The sequence below is a fragment of the Miscanthus floridulus genome, chromosome 15 (assembly GCF_019320115.1).
Source record: "Miscanthus floridulus cultivar M001 chromosome 15, ASM1932011v1, whole genome shotgun sequence".
NCBI lineage: Eukaryota > Viridiplantae > Streptophyta > Magnoliopsida > Poales > Poaceae > Miscanthus > Miscanthus floridulus.
The window spans coordinates 64950787-64969147 of NC_089594.1; the positions used below are offsets into that span (position 1 = coordinate 64950787).

The following is an 18361-nucleotide window of genomic DNA, read 5'->3' on the forward strand; positions in this document are numbered from 1 at the left end:
AAAAAAACATAAGGAAGAATTTGTCAACTAGTTGCAACGTCGCTTGCTTGGAATAAAGTTGGGTAATCAACTGGATGCCTTAGCCAATGGGCCTTCGGGTACACATCTTAAGTACCAAGGGTATGAGATCAATGGATTCACATTTTACACAAAAAAGCAAGATGGAAAGAACACATACCAAAATTATGGTGTTTGTTTTGATGCTCACGACAAGAACAGCAACGTGCAGGCGACATACTATGGTTTCATAGAGGAGATATAGGAGCTAGCCTATGGTCCGTTGAAGGCAGCTTTTTTCGCTGCCAGTGGGTCCGGCTCGAGGAAATCAACATTGACAGCGAAGGGTTCACTACTGTTGATCTCACTAAGACCGCATACAGAGACGACCCCTTCGTCCTTACAAGAGATGTTATGCAAGTCTTCTATGCAAGAGACAACAAGACAAAAGGAAGGCTAAAAGTAGTCCTAGAAGGGAAAAGGAAGATTGTCGGTGTCGATGGAGTGACGGACGAAGAAGACTACAGGGGCTATCAGGAAATGCATCCATTCGGGGTGAACGTAGCCCTACCTATCCTTCAAGATGGTGACGAACCTGCTTACGTATGAATTGATCACAATGAGGCCCTCATTGTTGATGCACCTAAAGATAGTTAGATTATTATTAACTATGTAATCATTATGCAGACGTTGTATTAGTAATTTGCGCTGAATATTTAATTTATATTTTGTGCGCATCTCTATAATTTAATTATTGACTATGTAATCAAATATTAAGATGATGTTCACAAACACTATTATTTGATAATTATAGACCATTAATTAATTATCATAGAATTAAAGAATCAAGACATAAATTTTTGTGTTATTTTAGAATATAAACTAACTGTGTTATTTCTATTAATAAATAAATAAAGAAAAGCAAACTAACCGAACTCCCTATCCTAGCTCAGCGGTTAAGGCCACGCACTCTATACTCTGAGACCCTCGCTCGAATCCCAGGTGGGCCAAACTTTTTTTATTTTGCATTTATTATTTAGTAGTGCATTACGATGGGATAAAAGAAACAAATAAAACCATTCTAACCGAACTCTCTATCCTAACTCAGCGGTTAAGGCCGCGCACTCTCGACCCCGTGACCCGCGCTCGAATCTCAGGTGGGCCAAACTTTTTATATTTTTTACAAAAAGGCTGCGATGGCAGGCTCCAAACCGATAGCGTTTTTTTTATATTTTGTTTTACCTAAAGTTGGCGGTAGACCCTTCACTGTCGGTTTTGGTTTTAAAACCGGCAGTGATAGCTTCTATCACAGTCGGTTGCTCAAACTGACATAGAAAGCACCATTCACTACCAGTTTTTAAACTAAAACCGACAGTGATGTGTAGATGCTCCTCCATGCCAATAGTGCTCCCATGACCACAATAGTTGGAACACTGCTCCCACCTACCCCGACAACTTTAGTTCAGAAATAAAAAGTACCATGACTGCTAACCCCTATAAAATGGCCCTCGGCTAGGAGCTAGCCTCTCCATGCATGTTGGTTTCAGCCAGGCCTTATCAGCCATGATATAATATTTTCCTCTCACAACAAACCATAGATATCATTATGCATCGTAGTCCACAAAAATGGTGCACACATGTAAGGTCTTTGTTATCGTATATGTAACTTATTTCTAATTTTTTGTAATTTTTTTATGTATTTCATTACTATCTAAATAAATATATCGTTCTTGTTAAAACTTTCCCACTGTAGTATCTAAATAAATATATCCTTTATATATATGCACCTTCAATGTCGGTTCTATTTAGAAACCGGCAGTGATAGCCACCTTCATTGTCGGTTCTACTTAAAAACCGGCAGTGATGTCCATGCCCCCCTATATAAAACAAACTGTCGGTCACATACTTTGATCCCACCCACCCACAAACTCTCTCAGTCTCATTTCTCACATTTCACTCTCACTTCTTAAGACATCCACTCTCTCTCTCTACATGATTTGGTCATGGCTCCTACATTTTTCAATGGTATTGATATGTTGTCTTCTCCAATATTCTATCTATATTCATTTGATCTATATTTATATTCATGTTTCTTCGCATTCTATATTTATATATATTCTTATTCCTTGCATTCGATCTATATTTAATTATGTTGCCACATTTTACTTGGAAGATTTTTTTGTGTATATATTTGATGTTCATATTTTTTTTTTGCATTTTATCGATCAGGTGGTATGAACAACGGACCTCCCCCAGCACAAGAACCAGGTTTCCACCTTGGCGATGAGCCATTCGCTCCTAATGTGGTCATTCCACGGTTCCCTGTTCCAGCTATTATATGAAATATTTTCCAACATCTTTTGTTTTTTTATGCTAACAAATAAGTGTAATTAGTTTAATATCATTGTTGCATGCATATATGTCACAGACTATATCCCCAATAGATTGGCTGCGAACAGCACTTAGCTAGTTCTTTATCTCAAACATCATCGAGAACACGGCATCTAATGCAAGTGGTCGGCTATGGACGTGTGAACTCAGTTTTTTCATCCCTACGAGGGGTTCAAATCATCAGAACCATATCAATGGGACGGGAATACAGAGCCCGGACGTGATAAGCACCTAATTAAGTGTCATGTGCATCTGTTTAGAGGCACTTCGACGCATTTGCTATGATGTGCCTGATTTCTCGCACTTCAAGGCACTTGCTTTGAATGCTGGTGATATCCCCGTCCCGCAAGCAAGCGAATGGTTTGCAAGCTACAACCATGCGGATGTGGTAAAATGGTCACTTATACCTGAGTCGTGGTTATTTGTTGTTTATTATTGTAATAACATTCTCTAATTTTTTTTCTTTTTCTCCACATGCAGATTGCTCTACAGGACCTTACCTATGTTGCATGTGGCTTGTGGGCCGTTCTAGACCAAGCTACGGAGCAACTCGGGTACGATTAGGACTTCTACAATAGAAACCTCGGCCAGCTCACTATAGAAGGATGCCAGTACTGCATGAGGATTACTAACAGGGGCAGTGGTCATTCAGTAGGTTACATCTATGGCCGACCATTCTTTCGGTATTGTGAGGCACGAGAGAGTGCACTCATACGGGCATTGGACTTCATCGATACAAACGGATACATAATCTGTGACATCAATTACCATATATGGCTACAAAGGCATGTTAGTGTGCGTGGCCCGATCGATCTCGGCAGTGATTCCGATAGTAATTAATGTTTATTTAGCTAGGTTTTCAAGGTCGTAGTTTAATTGGGTTCTAATTTTAATATGTACGGCTTTGTGTGTTTAATTATTGTCATACATGTAATTCGTGTAATATTTGTTGGGCAATTAGAAATATACATTCCGGTGTCGTATTGGTCTCAAAATTATTCTCAGGCTTGCATGTGCCACGTGTGAACGAAACACCAAGTTTGGGATTTTCTAGAGATGGTTTGCTACTTTCTGACGTTTAATTGAATTTCTGCGCGACGAGACTGTTTAATTATAGGTTGAACTGAGTCTACCCATGAAAAGATCCAAAATAGTGCCAAACTTTTACACAGGCTCTAATGTGCCCAAGGGATAAGAATTTTGTGGAGGTGGATAAAAAAATCTATTGGATCCAAGATGAAATTCACCCTCTTTTTGTCTCATTTGGCACAAAGAAAAATATAATAAATAAAAATGATCAGAAAAATCTAAGATCCTATGTAGAGTCTTAATTTAGGTGTACATTCTTGCCAAAAAAATTTTAAGCCATTCGACATAGGCAGATTATATATGCTTCACAGAGGTACATGTGCCCTTTCATAGAACCTTAACTATACACATAGGTTATCAAGATTTCTATGGTTCATAGACATTCCGGTGTCGTATTGGTCTCAAAATTATTCTTAGGCTTGCACGTGCCACATGTGAAGGAAACACCAAGTTTGGGATTTTCTGGAGATGGTTGCTACTTTCTGAGGTTTAATTGACTTTCTGCGCGACGAGACCGTTTAATTATAGGTTGAACTAAGTCTACCCACGAAAAGATCCGAAATGGTGCCAAATTTTTACACAGGCTCTAATGTGCCCTAGGGATAAGAATTTTGTGGAGGTGGATGAAAAAATCTATTGGGTCCAAGATGAAATTCACCCTCTTTTGTCTCATTTGGCACAGAGAAAATATAATAAATAAAAATATGATCAGAAAAACCTAAGATCCTATGTGGGGTCTTAATTTGGGTGTACATGCTTGCTAAAAAAATTTTAAGCCATTTTGACATAGGCGAAGTATACATGCTTCACAGAGGTACATGTGCCCTTTCATCGAACCATGACTATACACATAGGTTATCAAGGTTTCTATGGTTCATAAGAATTCTAGTATCGTATTGGTCTCAAAATTATTCTCAGGCTTGCACGTGCCATGTGTGAACGAAACACCAAGTTTGGGATTTTCCAGAGATGGTTTGCTACTTTCGGGGTTTAATTGAATTTTCACGCAACGAGACCATTTAATTATAGGTTGAACTGAGTCTACCCACGAAAAGATTCAAAATGGTGCCAAACTTTTACACAGGCTCTAATGTGCCCTAGGGATAAGAATTTTGTGGAGGTAGATGAAAAAATCTATTGGGTCCAAGATGAAATTCACCATCTTTTGTCTCATTTGGCACACAGAAAAATATAATTAATAAAAAATAATCAGAAAAACCTAAGATCCTGTGCGGGGTCTTAATTTGAGTGTACATGCTTGCTAAATAAATTTCAAGCCATTTCGACATAGGCGGAGTATACATGCTTCACAGAGGTACATATGCCCTTTCATCGAACCATGACTATACGCATAGGTTATCAAGGTTTCTATGGTTTATAGGCATTCCGGTGTCGTATTGGTCTCAAAATTATTCTCAGGCTTGCACGTGCCACGTGTGAACGAAACACCAAGTTTGGGATTTTCCGGAGATAGATTGCTACTTTCTGAGGTTTAATTGAATTTTCGCGCGACGATACCGTTTAATTATAGGTTGAACTGAGTCTACCCACGAAAAGATCTGAAATAGTGCTAAACATTTACACATGCTCTAATGTGCCCTAGAGATAAGAATTTTGTGGAGGTGGATGAAAAAATCTATTGGGTCTAAGATGAAATTCACCCTCTTTTGTCTCAATTGGCACACAGAAAAATATAATTAATAAATAATGATCAGAAAAACTTAAGATCTTGTGTAGGGTCTTAATTTGAGTGTACATGCTTGCCAAAAAATTTCAAGATATTTCGACATAGGAATACATATGCTTCTATTTATTCAGTATATAAAAGAATTTTTTTAATATATACAAACATCACTGTCGGTTTCAAAAAATCAGCAGTGATGAGAAGAAACCGACAGCCCTCGGGTTTGAGCTCAGGTCTTGGGCTATAGAGTTCAGACACTTAACCATTGCGCTAGTATAGGATATCTGCCAAGGTTTATTTATTTTATCTTTTTTACCTTTAGACCGCTTAATAAATTATAAAATTAAACCAAAAAATTAGGCTGCCTAGGATTCGAACTCGGGTATCGGGGGCTAAGTTGCGGGGTCTTAACCGTTGAGCCAGTAGGAGGTATTCGAAAGAAGTGGAAAAGATAAGTTACTTATGCTATAACCGCTACATGGAAATCACTATCGGTTTAAAGAATGGTCCAGCAGTGATGTACACCCATCACTGTCGGTTCCTACTTAAAACTGGCAGTGATGTACCCCCATCTCTATCGGTTTCTAATTAGAACTGGCAGTGATGAGGTCTGGTATAAAAGGCCGCCGCTGGTTGAAATTATCTAAATTTCAAGCCTGCGCCAACCGTTCCCCGCGCTCCTCTTCTTCGACGCCGATGCCCATGCACCGCCCCATGTCGAAGCACCCATCCACCACCCCCTGTGTCGTCGTTCCTAGCCCCGTGCTCCTCTTCTTCAATGCCGAGGCCCGTGCACTGCCCCACGCTGGAGCAACCATCCACCGCCCCCCGCGTCGCCATTCCCAGCCCCGCGCTCCTCTTCTTCGACACCGACACCCGTGCACTGCCCCATGCCGGAGCACTCCCCACATCGTCCACCGCTCAACGCCGGAGCACTGCCGAGGCCTTCAGGAGCACACGCAGATAGCTGCCTTCCCACCCCCATGGTGAGTGCATGGCTCACTGCCCGCTAAGTGTTAGATGAAATGCCCCATGGTTGTTGTCTTCCCAATAGCAGTCGATTCCTATTCAATTGAGTTACATGCTGTTACTCCTTGGTTTAGCTATCCTTATATATACATGTTGTTACATAAACCAATTAGTTTTTCCCTGAAGAGATTATGCTACCTACTGATTTGTTGAGGACCTAGTAATCATGGCCCTAAACTGTTTAAGCACCATTGGTGTTATTTGCATGTTGTCGCAACAAATTATTCCCTCGAGTCACAGCTAAGTGACCTTTTGCACTGTGTGTAGTCTAAGTATTTAAACATTGATCATCAACACCTCTTGACATAGTTAGATTGAATATGTGACAATGATATGAGCATATCTGTCTCAAATAGTAGTTGCATAATGTTATGATATCTCTGTACTTTGTAATTATTGCAAGCAATGGAAACTAGTAGTCAAACATATTATTAGACTTTGCATTAAACATATTATATATATATATATGAACATATGCTATTAGTAGTTGTCCGAGGCCAAAACTAACCACGATCGTGTCACAGCCATGACTCATCATTGCCTGTTACCCCGTCACCAAAGAACTGATCGGCAACAAGAAGCGGCTGATATCGCTGGGACGGGAGAGCCGCATGACCCGACAAATGGTGACGGTGTCAATCAGGTCGGTGAGAACGAGCAGCCATGGACCCCGTCCGGCCAGCTCGATCTAGGTCAAAATGACCAAGATGGCCAGGTAACTTTGGTATCATGTCACTATGTAGCCACACACGCTAATCAATTGAGAGGGTCATAGATTACTTGGTGTCTCTAGCAAGAGCCTCTACTGGCCGAGGAGCCAGAGGGTTCGGGTAGCAGGAAGGCCAGATCCGAGTAAGGCGTGTCAAAGATTCCTGTTGGTAGGAATGCACACTAGCACATTACTGAGTTCGATGAATTCGGGAATCCACTCTCACCGCCTATAGCTTTGACCAAATACAAGACTATCCTCGGGTTACTTGTTAGGGACTTCATCCCAACTAAGTATAGGAAGTGGATTGGGAAAGATGATGACCGGTGGAGGGTTCCCGAAAGCGAGAAGGATTACATATGGGATGTCAAGATCCCAGAGTATTTCACTTTTCCAGCCGAGTATAACAGGGAGTTAGTCAACAAAAAAGCAAAAGAAATCATGGAGACATGCTTCAAGAATTTCAAGGGGACATTGTACAAGAATTTTGTCCTCTAAAATAAAGAGCCAGATTTTGATGGTGGACAGTTTAACAAGCAGAAGGACTTCTGGCAGGATTTCGAATACAGGTTATCTGAGGAGTACTTAGAACTGAGCAGGAAGAATAAGAAGAATTCACAAAAAGTGACGAATCCTCATCATCTCGGCTCTCGTGGCTACGCCAAAAAGATGCCAGAATTTGAAGCAGAACTTCAAAAGATGGATCGCCTTGCTGAGGAAGGCGTTCAGGTTGAGACCGCCGATTAGGAGCCCAGATCGGTATTATACTGTATGGGGAGAAATGTACGGCACGCCGAGGACGGGAGCTTTAGCTCCTCAAATCAACCCATGAGAAAACTCATCCAGAGGATCTCCTAGGTAACTGAGGAGGTGAGGCAAGGGACTCGCACTTCTAATAGGGAGAAAGATGTGCTCACCCAAGCACTCGGAACCAAGGAGGACCCTAGTCACACTAGAGGAACCGGTGTTGTTCCTTAGAAACTAGCATTCCCCCAAGAATCTAACACTTACCAGAGCTGCTCGAGGGGTACAGCGGAACATGAGGTAGAGTATTTGAGGAGACTAAAAGAGATGGAAGACAGAATGAAAGCATGGATTGAGGCGACCGTTGAAGCGTGAGTCGAGCAAATTTTATTGTCTAAGGGGTCAGTAGTACCACAAAACCCTACTCCTAGTGCCTTTAGCCCACAGTTTAGGGGTCGCAGCAGCTGTGGATCGACCCCGCTCGATGAAGAAGAGCCGAATGTGCCTCATCTGGTGGACAACATCACTGAACCCGTCCATGTCAGGTTGTACATCTATCAGGATTGGACAAAGGACAAGGTGGCGCTCGGCCAGGCCTGGCCTGCGGGAGACGGGACAATTAATGGCCGCCCAATTCCACTGGGGTATGCTCGTGTCACCATTGACAGAATACTTGATAAGAAGTATAACAAGATACCCATTGAGTACCCTGTAGCGGAAGACAGATCGAAACTTGGTCAAAACAAGGGCTCTCAAGTCGCCTAGCGCAAGCGCTTCATTAAGCTTGACCATCAATTGTCCTCTGATGATGAGGATGACTACGAGTCTTCGCCCACCCGTGATGATCACTCACCATCTCCCAACAGAGATCACTCTCCTCCTCATCCGGAACCATCACCCCCGAGAAGACAGAGGTCTCCTTCTATTCCTCCTCGTTCGACTCCATCTTCATCAGCCCTGAGAAAAGAGACTCCTCCTCCTCCTCCACCTCCTCCTCCATCTTCATCAGTGTCGGGAAAACAGAATTCTCGTCATCATCCTCCTCCTCCACCTCAGCCCAAAACAAGATCAAGGACATCCTCGCAGTCGCAGAAAAGGTCCTTAGATTCGGTCACTAATGCTCCCAAAGTGGACCAACAGAAAAGAAAAAAGTCGTTCAGTGGCAGCGTTACCACCTTGATGAAAGAAAAATTTATAGCACACATCTCGAAGGAAGATTATGTTAGTTTCTTCAATCTATGTGCCTCACTGCCTCCATTTTTGTTGAAGTCCAAATTCGAAAGGCAAACACAGAATAAATATGCTACAACAAGAGACAAAGAAATACACAATAAAGATTTAAGGAACATTATGAAGTTAGTCGAAGACAACCCTGATTTAACCATGGAAGAGGCCACGAACATCTATTATGATGTACAAGGGACGGGAACATTGGCAATGAAGTATGAAAGGGGCAATCTTTTGGTTCCCGATCATGACTATAAAAATCTAACAACATATATGCGCCAGTTACATGAATATTACATGGCTCAAGCAACAGAGACGGATGACTTTGGTTTTTAGGTTATTATACGTTCGCCACATGTTTTCCAATATCCTGAAGAAGAGAAGTTCGATGTTGAGTGGGAGTGCTTGTTCCAGCTATACCAGAAACGTTCTCTCGATGTTCAAATGTTGACACTGTGGACTATGTAAGTACCCTACATGCACAATATTACAATTAACTACTCTCCCGAGACATAAATTATTAACTTTTGAGCACTTCCCATGATTTTATGTAGGTGTATAGCAAAATTTTGCATTCTAAAAAGCAAATGGGATTACATAGGCTTCTTGGACCCCCATGCGAGTCAATGAGAGGACATGTCTATGCCTCTATGGATGTGACGTGGAAGACCTGAAACAGAGATTGATTGCTGTTTTCGATAAATTCACGATGAAGAAGAAAACCCACATACTTCTAGCCTACAATTGCGAGTATGTGTTCTCGGCTTTTAATTTTATGCTTCTTTTTCATTAAGATTATTCGATAATTAGGATTCTGTGATTGCAGCAACCATTTTGTCTTCATTTGTGTTAATCTTGCCAAAAATCTGCTCGAGGTGTGGGACTCGAAGGAAAAAACATTTCATCATCTGGATGCACTGGTGGCAGTGCTGAATTAGTAAGCGATCCTAATAACTATTATTTTCTAATCACACATACCGCTTTCTAATGTTTCTCCTTTTAATGTTGCTCAGTGTCCGAAGAAGACATATCGGTGGGACACCGATCCCATTCAAGGTTGTCGAAATAGAGAGGAAGTACCTATCACAGCCGGCGGGAAATAATGAATGTGGGTTTTATGTAATATGGGCAATGCTTCGCTACATCGGTGGGAAATCAGAAGAAGCCGATAAGTTAGTGTGTATAATCCTCATTTTATTTATGTCTGTTAATAATTCAACAAAATGATTTACTGTTCCTCTTTGAATATCATCTTTTTTGAACGACAGCACAAGAAATATAAGCATGAAAGGTTGCTAGACATGGAGATCGTCGCACTACAATCGAAGCTGGCAAAATTCATCTTAGCCGAGGTATTGGAAAAAGATGAAGTATTTTCCATTGCACAATCCGTGAAGTACAAGGACCAGTATGGCCTAGAGCGGCTCGCCAGATTATTGTAAGAAATCCGAGAAGCATGTGTGAAGTCCAAGAACATTTCTTTTTTATTTTGAGGGATCGAGATGTGGATAAGAACATTTGAATTGTAATTGTAACATTTGTAATGTTTAATATTGATGGACATATCGTCTACGTAGCGTATATAAAGCGAAACCCAATTCCACCAAAAAAATATAAATTAAAATAAATTATAGAACAATAAAATACGAACGGGCCATCACCGTCGGTTAGCAACAAACCATCAGTGTTGTCATAACCATCACTGTCGGTTAGAAGCAAACCGACAGTGTTGGCTTGCTCAACACTGCCGGCTTGAACCATGAACCGACACTGATAGTTACGATAACATTGTTGGTTTGATCCATGAACCGACACTGATATTTACTACAACACTGTCGGTTTGATCTATGAACCGACAGTGTAGGGTTGCTCGACACTGCTGGCTTGAGCCAAGAACCGATACTCTTGAAGCAACTGTCACTATCGGTTGGCACTACAAACTGACAGTGTTGTTCAACTGGACACTGCCGGGTGGAGCCAGGAACCGACACTGTTTCCTATAGATCAGTGTCGATTTTTAAGGACCGGCTATGATGTCAACCCCCCATCACTGTCAGTATGCCACTGTCGGTTCAAAATCCAGCAGTGAAGTTGGTTTTTGAACCGCAGTGATGTCCAGAACTGGGGTAGTGTGGACTAGGTGCCCTCATTAGCTTGGCTGTATCCACATATGCATACAACCTTTGCAGCCTCTCTGTGATGGGTAGGTACCGCCGAACTTTGCATGGAACCTTTGTTTGGCGGCCTTCCTCATACCGGTTGGCACCACAAACATCACATATCTCTTTACTTGTGTCATCTTTGTAGAAGACCATGCAATTGTTATAACAAACATTAATTTTCACATACGGCATGCCAAGACCCTGTAGTAGTTTCCTAGATTGGTAGAAGTCATTAGGTAAATTAGAATCTGGATGAAGAAGTTCTTGTATTATGCCTATGATATCATCATATTCAGCAATTGACATGTTGTGTCATGACTTTATGGCAAGCGAGCGAGCCACAGCAGATAACCTAGAGTGTGTTGTCTTCTCATGCACCAACTCACTTGCACTATCAACCATCCTATAAAAAGCTGTGGCAAATGGTGTTGGTTGCTCATCTACTATAGGTGGATTGTCCCTAGCTAGATCAATCAACATTTGATCCATTCGATCAACCTCATCAAAACTCTCCCCATTTGCTATGCTATCACCTTCATCATGCCCAATATGAGTCTCCCCATGCTCCGTCCATGTTTCATAGCCTTCCCTAAAACCATGCTTGCACAAGTGCATCTCTATAGTATCCCTTTTGAGGCTGAAATAGTTTCGGCACATGGCACAAGGACACTTGATGGTGTCATTTGTAGCTACCTCCATATTGGAAAATGCATGGCCCAAGAATTGAGTGGTTTGATTAATCCATTCACTAGAGGGCGCTTTACCACGCTGCCAGCCACTATACATCCAATTGCGGTGTGACATATTAACTAGCTTTATTTGAAAGATTAAAATTAGTAGGCATCACATTATTTTTATGTTGTAGTGTTTTAGAAAAAACAAGACAAACACACAAAGTAACAAGCAGATCCATAGAGCACCTCAATCAAAGCACACAATATCAAATTTAACCAAGCACATCACTTTTCTACTGATTTTTTGACACATTAACTAACCATCAACAAAAATATTCATCTGTTAAGATTAAAAAAGAGTGAACTAAAGCTACATGCTTCTCCATACACTCTGTGTAACTCTCAATACATAGTGCTGAAACCCTAGTTCATTTCCATCGATACCTCAAACATGTTGCAGATCATATAAATTGTACATTTTACTTATTCAATAGGCCAATTAACTGCAGCAAAACGAGAAAGAAACAATGCTTACACTTTGAGGTGGAAGTAGCAAAATCTGAGTCGATGCTACAGGCTGCTCTGGCTCCTTCGCTGGGGGCTACTTCAGCTCCTTTGCTATGTTTCTCCTCCACCTAGGGCTCCACCACGGGCTCCTCTGACTGTAGATTCGTGGTGACAAACACCTCCACAAGCAGATCTGGGGATTAGGGTTATGGGTTTCAGCGACTTGGTCGCAGTATTGAGGATCCCATGAACACAGCAGTAGTAGAGACCGAAGAAGAGGATAATACCTCAAATGTAGCGCAGGGAGCGAGCTGCCGCCTTAGGTCGAAGCGAGGGCCTTGGGGCAGACGGCAGCGCCGGTCAGAGCGAGGGCGTTGGGGAGCAGCCTGACGACGTGCGGCCGAGTGGCGCGGGAGAGGGGCGGCGCGAGGAAGAGAGGCGGCGTGGAAGGGAAGACGTGACGTGAGCTCGCAAACTGGAGCCGCAGCTTCACGGGGTCACGATGCGGGCCTGAGGAAGTATGCGTTCAAGAGTTCTTTTATTTTTTTATTAACCTAAGTCATGGGCTTCACGTACGAGCTGTGGGCCTTCACGTACGAGCTGAGGCTAGACCAGATGGTTTTGGGTTTTGGCTTGGCGCCGGATGTCTGGACTGGCAACAAATTTAGACGCATTGGATTTTTTCTTATAATATTCCTGTGTGTTAGAAAATATACCGACAGAAAAAAAATATGCACCGACAGAAAATAAATAAATTTGACTGTGTCTATCAAATATACCGATAGAAAAAATATAATTAATCTGTCAGTGTGCAAAACCGACAGGATATTAATAATTTTTCAGTCGATTGGCTAATTTTCCTGTCGTTTTTTCTCGCCCGACAGTACAATAATAATTTTTCTATCTGTGGCGTTTATACCGACAGGAAATTTTCAGTTTCCAGTAGCGATAGATCCGAAATCGAGCCCGTACGACGTCGACATCCAACTATCCAACACAGGAGCATACTCCATATATCAGTGCTTGTGCTTTGGCTTCTTGACGATCATGACGGTGCAGTGCGCGTGGTGCGTGCAGTAGTCGTTCACGCTCCCGAGGACAGCCCTGCATACACGAGTTTAACGTAAATCTTAATTTCATGAAAATATATGAGCTGATAACGGGCAAAGCATGGGTGATGATCGACAAATCCAAGCTACAAAATATATGTCAGATTGGATCAAATTCAAGCATGGGTGATGAGCGTCAAAGAGATGATGGATGGACCTCTTCCACTTGCTGTAGCCATGGCAGCCGACGACCAGGATCTCGGCGTGGTGCCGATCAACCGCGTCGCAGATCACGCTCCTGGCGTCCCCCTCGATCGCTTCGTAGCTGACGTCGATCACCTGCGCCCACCCATGGAACTCGAGATCATCAGCTAGGTTGTCGTCGTTTCATGCATGCATCTGTGCTGATTGGCAATCCATCGAGGATGCCATCGTGCGGCGTGTTCTTCTTGGGTAAGCTTTTGCAAAGCATAATTAAATTACCTCCGTGCAGAGCTTCTTGGCCTTGTCCATGACCCTGGCGACGGTGCGCTTGAGGTCGGCCTCCACCGTGGGCAGCAGGTCGGCGGAGCCCACGCCGGCGATGCCGATGACGGAAGCCGCGGGGGGCTTGGCGGTCAGCACCACGAGGTGGTACTGCTGCTGCGGCTGCCCCGCCGCGAAGAAGTGCTGCAGCGTCCACTCCAGCGCGTAGTAGCTGTGGTCGCTGTCGTCGATGCCCACCACCATCACCGGCTTCCCTGATGACGATGATGAGACTCCTGCTCCTGCTGCCGCCTCCGCCGCCATGTCTTCAGTTTGTTCTGTAGGTCGTTGGTCGATACGCCGCCGGTGACGGAACGAGGGCAGGGACGATGGCAGATGGTGATTGATGGACAAAACATGGGAACAAAGTGAGGAGGATGGCTATTTGTGTAACCAACTTAACTGCCCGCCCCTCCAAGCAGCTGGGACTAGCGGCCGGGAGGAGACTCCGGAGCGCGGAAAACGCTTGGATGTCCACGTTCGTATACAAAAACCTCCTATTGGAGGTTCAACTATTTTTTACAAGAGTTTGTTTATACTTGCCTGTAATTAGCAAGAGACATTATCTTGTAGTGCTTTGAGAGGGATAACATACGGGAACAGCCAAATTAGCAAACTAATTACCAATAAGAATTCAATAATGCTTTTTGTAGGGCGTCCGTCAGACCAAACACGGACCTCTTCGTACGCGTGGAGTCGCGGCCGTCTCACAGAGCCGCCTTCACCGCGTCAGTTCGCCACGCCGCCTGAGTCATGTTGCGCTGAAAAAGCGTGTTACAAACGTATGTTCCAAGTGTTTAAGAGGTATATTTCAAGTGTTTTGCATGGACGTTGCAAAGGTAGATCCAGATGTTGCACATGTTGCAATGGCTCTACATGTATATTGCAAGAGTTTGTTCAAAATATTTTATCTGTTTCAGACGTATGCTGCAAGTGTTATAACTGGATGTTGCATATGTTGCAATGGCTATATTGCAAGTGTATGTTTCAAATATTTTATCTGTTTTCAAATGTATGCTGCAATTGTTTCATCTGAGTGTTGCAAAAATAGATCTGAATGTAGGGTGGTCGAGTGAGGAAGAGAGAGCTAGCACGGGAGCCATGGCTGTGTCGGATGGTAAACTGGCGGCAGCGCTCCATTGGACGGACACGCAGGGTCTTTTTTTTCGAGAACGCACTTAGCACGTGTTTCATTACGAAGAAGTTCCGATACATACATGTCCAACATCACATCGCTGCGAGATGCCATTATTAATGGGTTGAACACAAACAAAAGGCACCGCACGACGGTGGAACGCATGCTGGTTTGATTAATTAAAAAACTAATTGTGCGACGAAAGAGCTAGGACAGCGGTGTCCGCTAGGCCTGGTCAATCCGACACGAGCAGCACCCTGCCCTTGCGCGCTCCAGCCTTCTGGAACAGAACACGCATGGCGGCGCGCGCGCTTGGAAGACAGCGGTTCCGCGTACGTCTCATGGGACCTCATCGCGATGGTAGGATCCGGCGTCATATGCGGCGCATTGTCAGGTCGACGCTGCCACTTGTTCACGAGAACTCGATTGGCCTGATTCTCAGGCTTGGGGTCACGGAATGCTGATTTCGCAGCGAGCCGGTCACTGCGCCTTGGCACCAGATCGCAGTCATTGCGACGCGAGACGCTCAGGCGCGGAGCAGAAGTGATGAGTGGTTCCTGGAGTGGCAGCCTGAGTGACTGGATGAACTCCGACAAAGTTTCAGCATTAGCTGTAGGCTGTCCGACAAGAGCCGTGGGTGGCTGGATGCATGGGCTTGCGCCTGCTGGCGATCAAGGAAGATGGATCGCGGACGCGCAGGGTCACGTGTGCGCGGTGGCTGGATGCCTGGATGCATGGGCTTGAGCCTGCTGGCGATCGGCTCCATTCGCTTCGCTGAAAAAACAAGCCGGCCCTGTTCGCTTGTCTTATAATCCGTACTTTTTAGCTTGTTTTTTTCAGCTGGAACAGTATTTTTCTCTCACAACAAATCAGCCAGATCGCGGACGCCCAGGGTCATGTGTGCACTGTCGTACGCGGCTCTGAGAATTTCACCAACTTATCTGTACACAAAAACAGTCCATCGACGTCAATACTTGGGAAAAGTGCTGTTCAAACTTCAACACAAGAACAAACATGTCCATGGACCATGGCATCGCTGTGTAATCAAGTTTGGAGCATGTATCAGACTGATGAATTCATCACGTGCATCACCCTATCATCTGATTGTAGATATACCATACCATTTGCTCCGCCGAAAATGTACATACACTCCCACATGGCTCACAGAAAAGAAGCTGCAATCACATATACTTCAACGTATTAATTAATCAATACATTGTTTTGAGGTTTGGAGAACAATCAATTATTTGTAATTCTGAATCCCCATGTAGAAGGACTGCATCGGATACTACTTGTAGAAGCAACCGAAGGTGTGATGTGATGGTTGATGATCCAATTATTCACAACTTTACAGTACATATTATTTGCAGTATACGCAGTGATCTGTCAAACTGGAGCATTGATCAGTGCTTGTGCTGCTTGGGCTTCTTTACTATCATCACGGTGCAGTGCGCGTGATGGGCGCAGTAGTCGCTCACACTTCCAAGAACAGCCCTGAGGGAGGTTGAGGAAAGTCAATAATACGAAAGTGAACGAGAACAAGAAGACACTTGAATTAGGCGAGGAGTTGAAATGTAAAGCAATGGCCATTCTAGTAAATACTAAATAGTTCCCTAGAACGCAGACAGAGAGTGAAAATGATGTGTAGGTCGAAACGAATGTATTGATAGATCCTTAAAAATAGTTATTTCTTTTGTTCTCAATACTACTGGAAGAGAACATTAGTAGGTACTAACTCGAACACCATCGATGTGAAAGCAATTTCAAGGAGATGAGCATGTGAAATTACGGTTTTCATTCAACTTAAATTTTCTTTTCGTTAGGGGCAGTCCTTGCAATCAGTGACAGGTGAAGATGGCAACAACTCTGTATTTGGGAAACAGGGGAGACGAGGAGAGAGCAGAGGCAGTGAGATGGCACAGACCTTTTGATGGCTCCGTAGCCATGGCTGCCGACGACGAGCATCTCGGCGTGGTGCCTCTCGACCGCCTCGCAGAGGACGTCCCTAGCGTCCCCCTCCACCGCCTCAAACACAGCGTCGCTCACCTGCAGCACACCACACAAAGAAGATGAGGTTGGGGATAAAAACAAGCTGATCTCCTGCTGTTTTTTTCTTTTCTTTAATTCGTGTTAAGTATTATCATCACTGCAGGTAGCTGGGGGGGATTCGATTGATGATGATGTACCTGCGCGCAGAGGCCTTTGGCTTTGTCGATGACGCGCAGGGCGGTCTTCTTGAGGTCCGCCTCCACGTACGGCAGCACATCCGCGGCGCCTGAATGGGTCGATCGATCGATTAGCCACAGGGAGCTCGGAATCCGCATATGGAATGGAGATCGATCCGCGTACCTGGGCCGGCGAGGCCGATGGCGGAGGCGGCGGATGGCTTGGCGGTGACGACGACGAGGCGGTACTGCTGCGGCTGTCCCGGCGGGAAGAAGTGCTGCAGCGCCCACTGCAGCGCGTAGAAGCTGTGGTCGCTGTCGTCGACCCCGGCCACCATCGTCATCTTCCCCGGCGGCGGCGCAGACGCTGCTTCCTCCGCCATGGCTCGCTAGCTACCTCCGGGCTCTGGCTCCTCTCCTGCCTGTCCTCCTCGCTCCTCGCCTCGATGGATCCCTCTCCCAAGGTTGGACACTTGGACTTGGACAGCTCGCAGCTCGCTTTCCTGGGTTCCTTCCTTGTACAGCACGCACAATCACTCGCCGCGACCTCTGCTAGTCTTGTGCTCCCACACGACACGAGCCTAGAAGACACGGGATAGCATAGCACCACTACTACTTGGGCACTCGGCAGCTGATGCTCTCCACTCCACTGGTTAGCAGAGCACGCATCGCCCTCTGGCAGGTGGGGACCAGGGGCGGGCGGGTCCCGCATTTCTAATAATAATGCAATGCAAAGGAAGTGGACTTCCGCCCGTGATTCCTCCTCCTAGTTCCGGGCGGTCACATCAGATCGGAGTGGCAGCTCTCTTTTGTTTCACCAATCCAAGGCTGTTTGCTCATGGTAAGTCTCGCTTTCCGGAATCGTCGTCTCGGGTAGTCGGATCCGGTGCCGCCTGCCTAATATATGCACGCAACGGCACGATAGAGCTTCCCGTCGACGACGTACGGGAAGAGGAGAGCCCAGACGGCGACGCACGCACGAGATGACACCTCCACCGGCCGTTGCCGGCCGCTGAACCGAACCGGAACTCATTCGGCAACTCTAGAATCGTTCAACACCGTTATTCATTCCAGGGCAGGATTAAGGGGGTGTTTGGTTGTCCCTCCTAAATTTTAGTCGCTGTCCTATCGAATATTTGGATATATGCATGGAGTATTAAATATAGACTAATTACGAAACTAATTACATAGTTTGCGACTAATTTGCGAGACGAATCTTTTGAGCCTAATTAGTCCATGATTTGACAACCCTTTGCTACAGTAAACATGTGCTA

The 18361-nt window shown here is 44.5% G+C and overlaps 2 protein-coding genes across 2 annotated transcripts; both read right to left on the reverse strand.

Moving 5' to 3' along the window:
• Positions 1-12968: 12968 nt before the first annotated feature.
• Positions 12969-14142, reverse strand: LOC136509285 (universal stress protein PHOS34-like). Its single transcript, XM_066504097.1, has 3 exons — positions 13746-14142; positions 13480-13601; positions 12969-13317 (listed from the first exon to the last, which is right to left on the reverse strand). Exons 1-3 carry the CDS (start codon positions 14049-14051, stop codon positions 13230-13232), a joined length of 516 nt encoding a protein of 171 aa, XP_066360194.1. The 5' UTR covers positions 14052-14142; the 3' UTR covers positions 12969-13229.
• Positions 14143-16083: 1941 nt separating this feature from the next.
• LOC136508260 (universal stress protein PHOS34-like) lies at positions 16084-17682 on the reverse strand. The gene is made up of 4 exons (XM_066502909.1): positions 17272-17682; positions 17109-17197; positions 16847-16968; positions 16084-16416 (listed from the first exon to the last, which is right to left on the reverse strand). The coding sequence occupies exons 1-4, from the start codon at positions 17468-17470 to the stop codon at positions 16326-16328; spliced, it is 501 nt and encodes a 166-aa protein (XP_066359006.1). The 5' UTR covers positions 17471-17682; the 3' UTR covers positions 16084-16325.
• Positions 17683-18361: the final 679 nt, after the last annotated feature.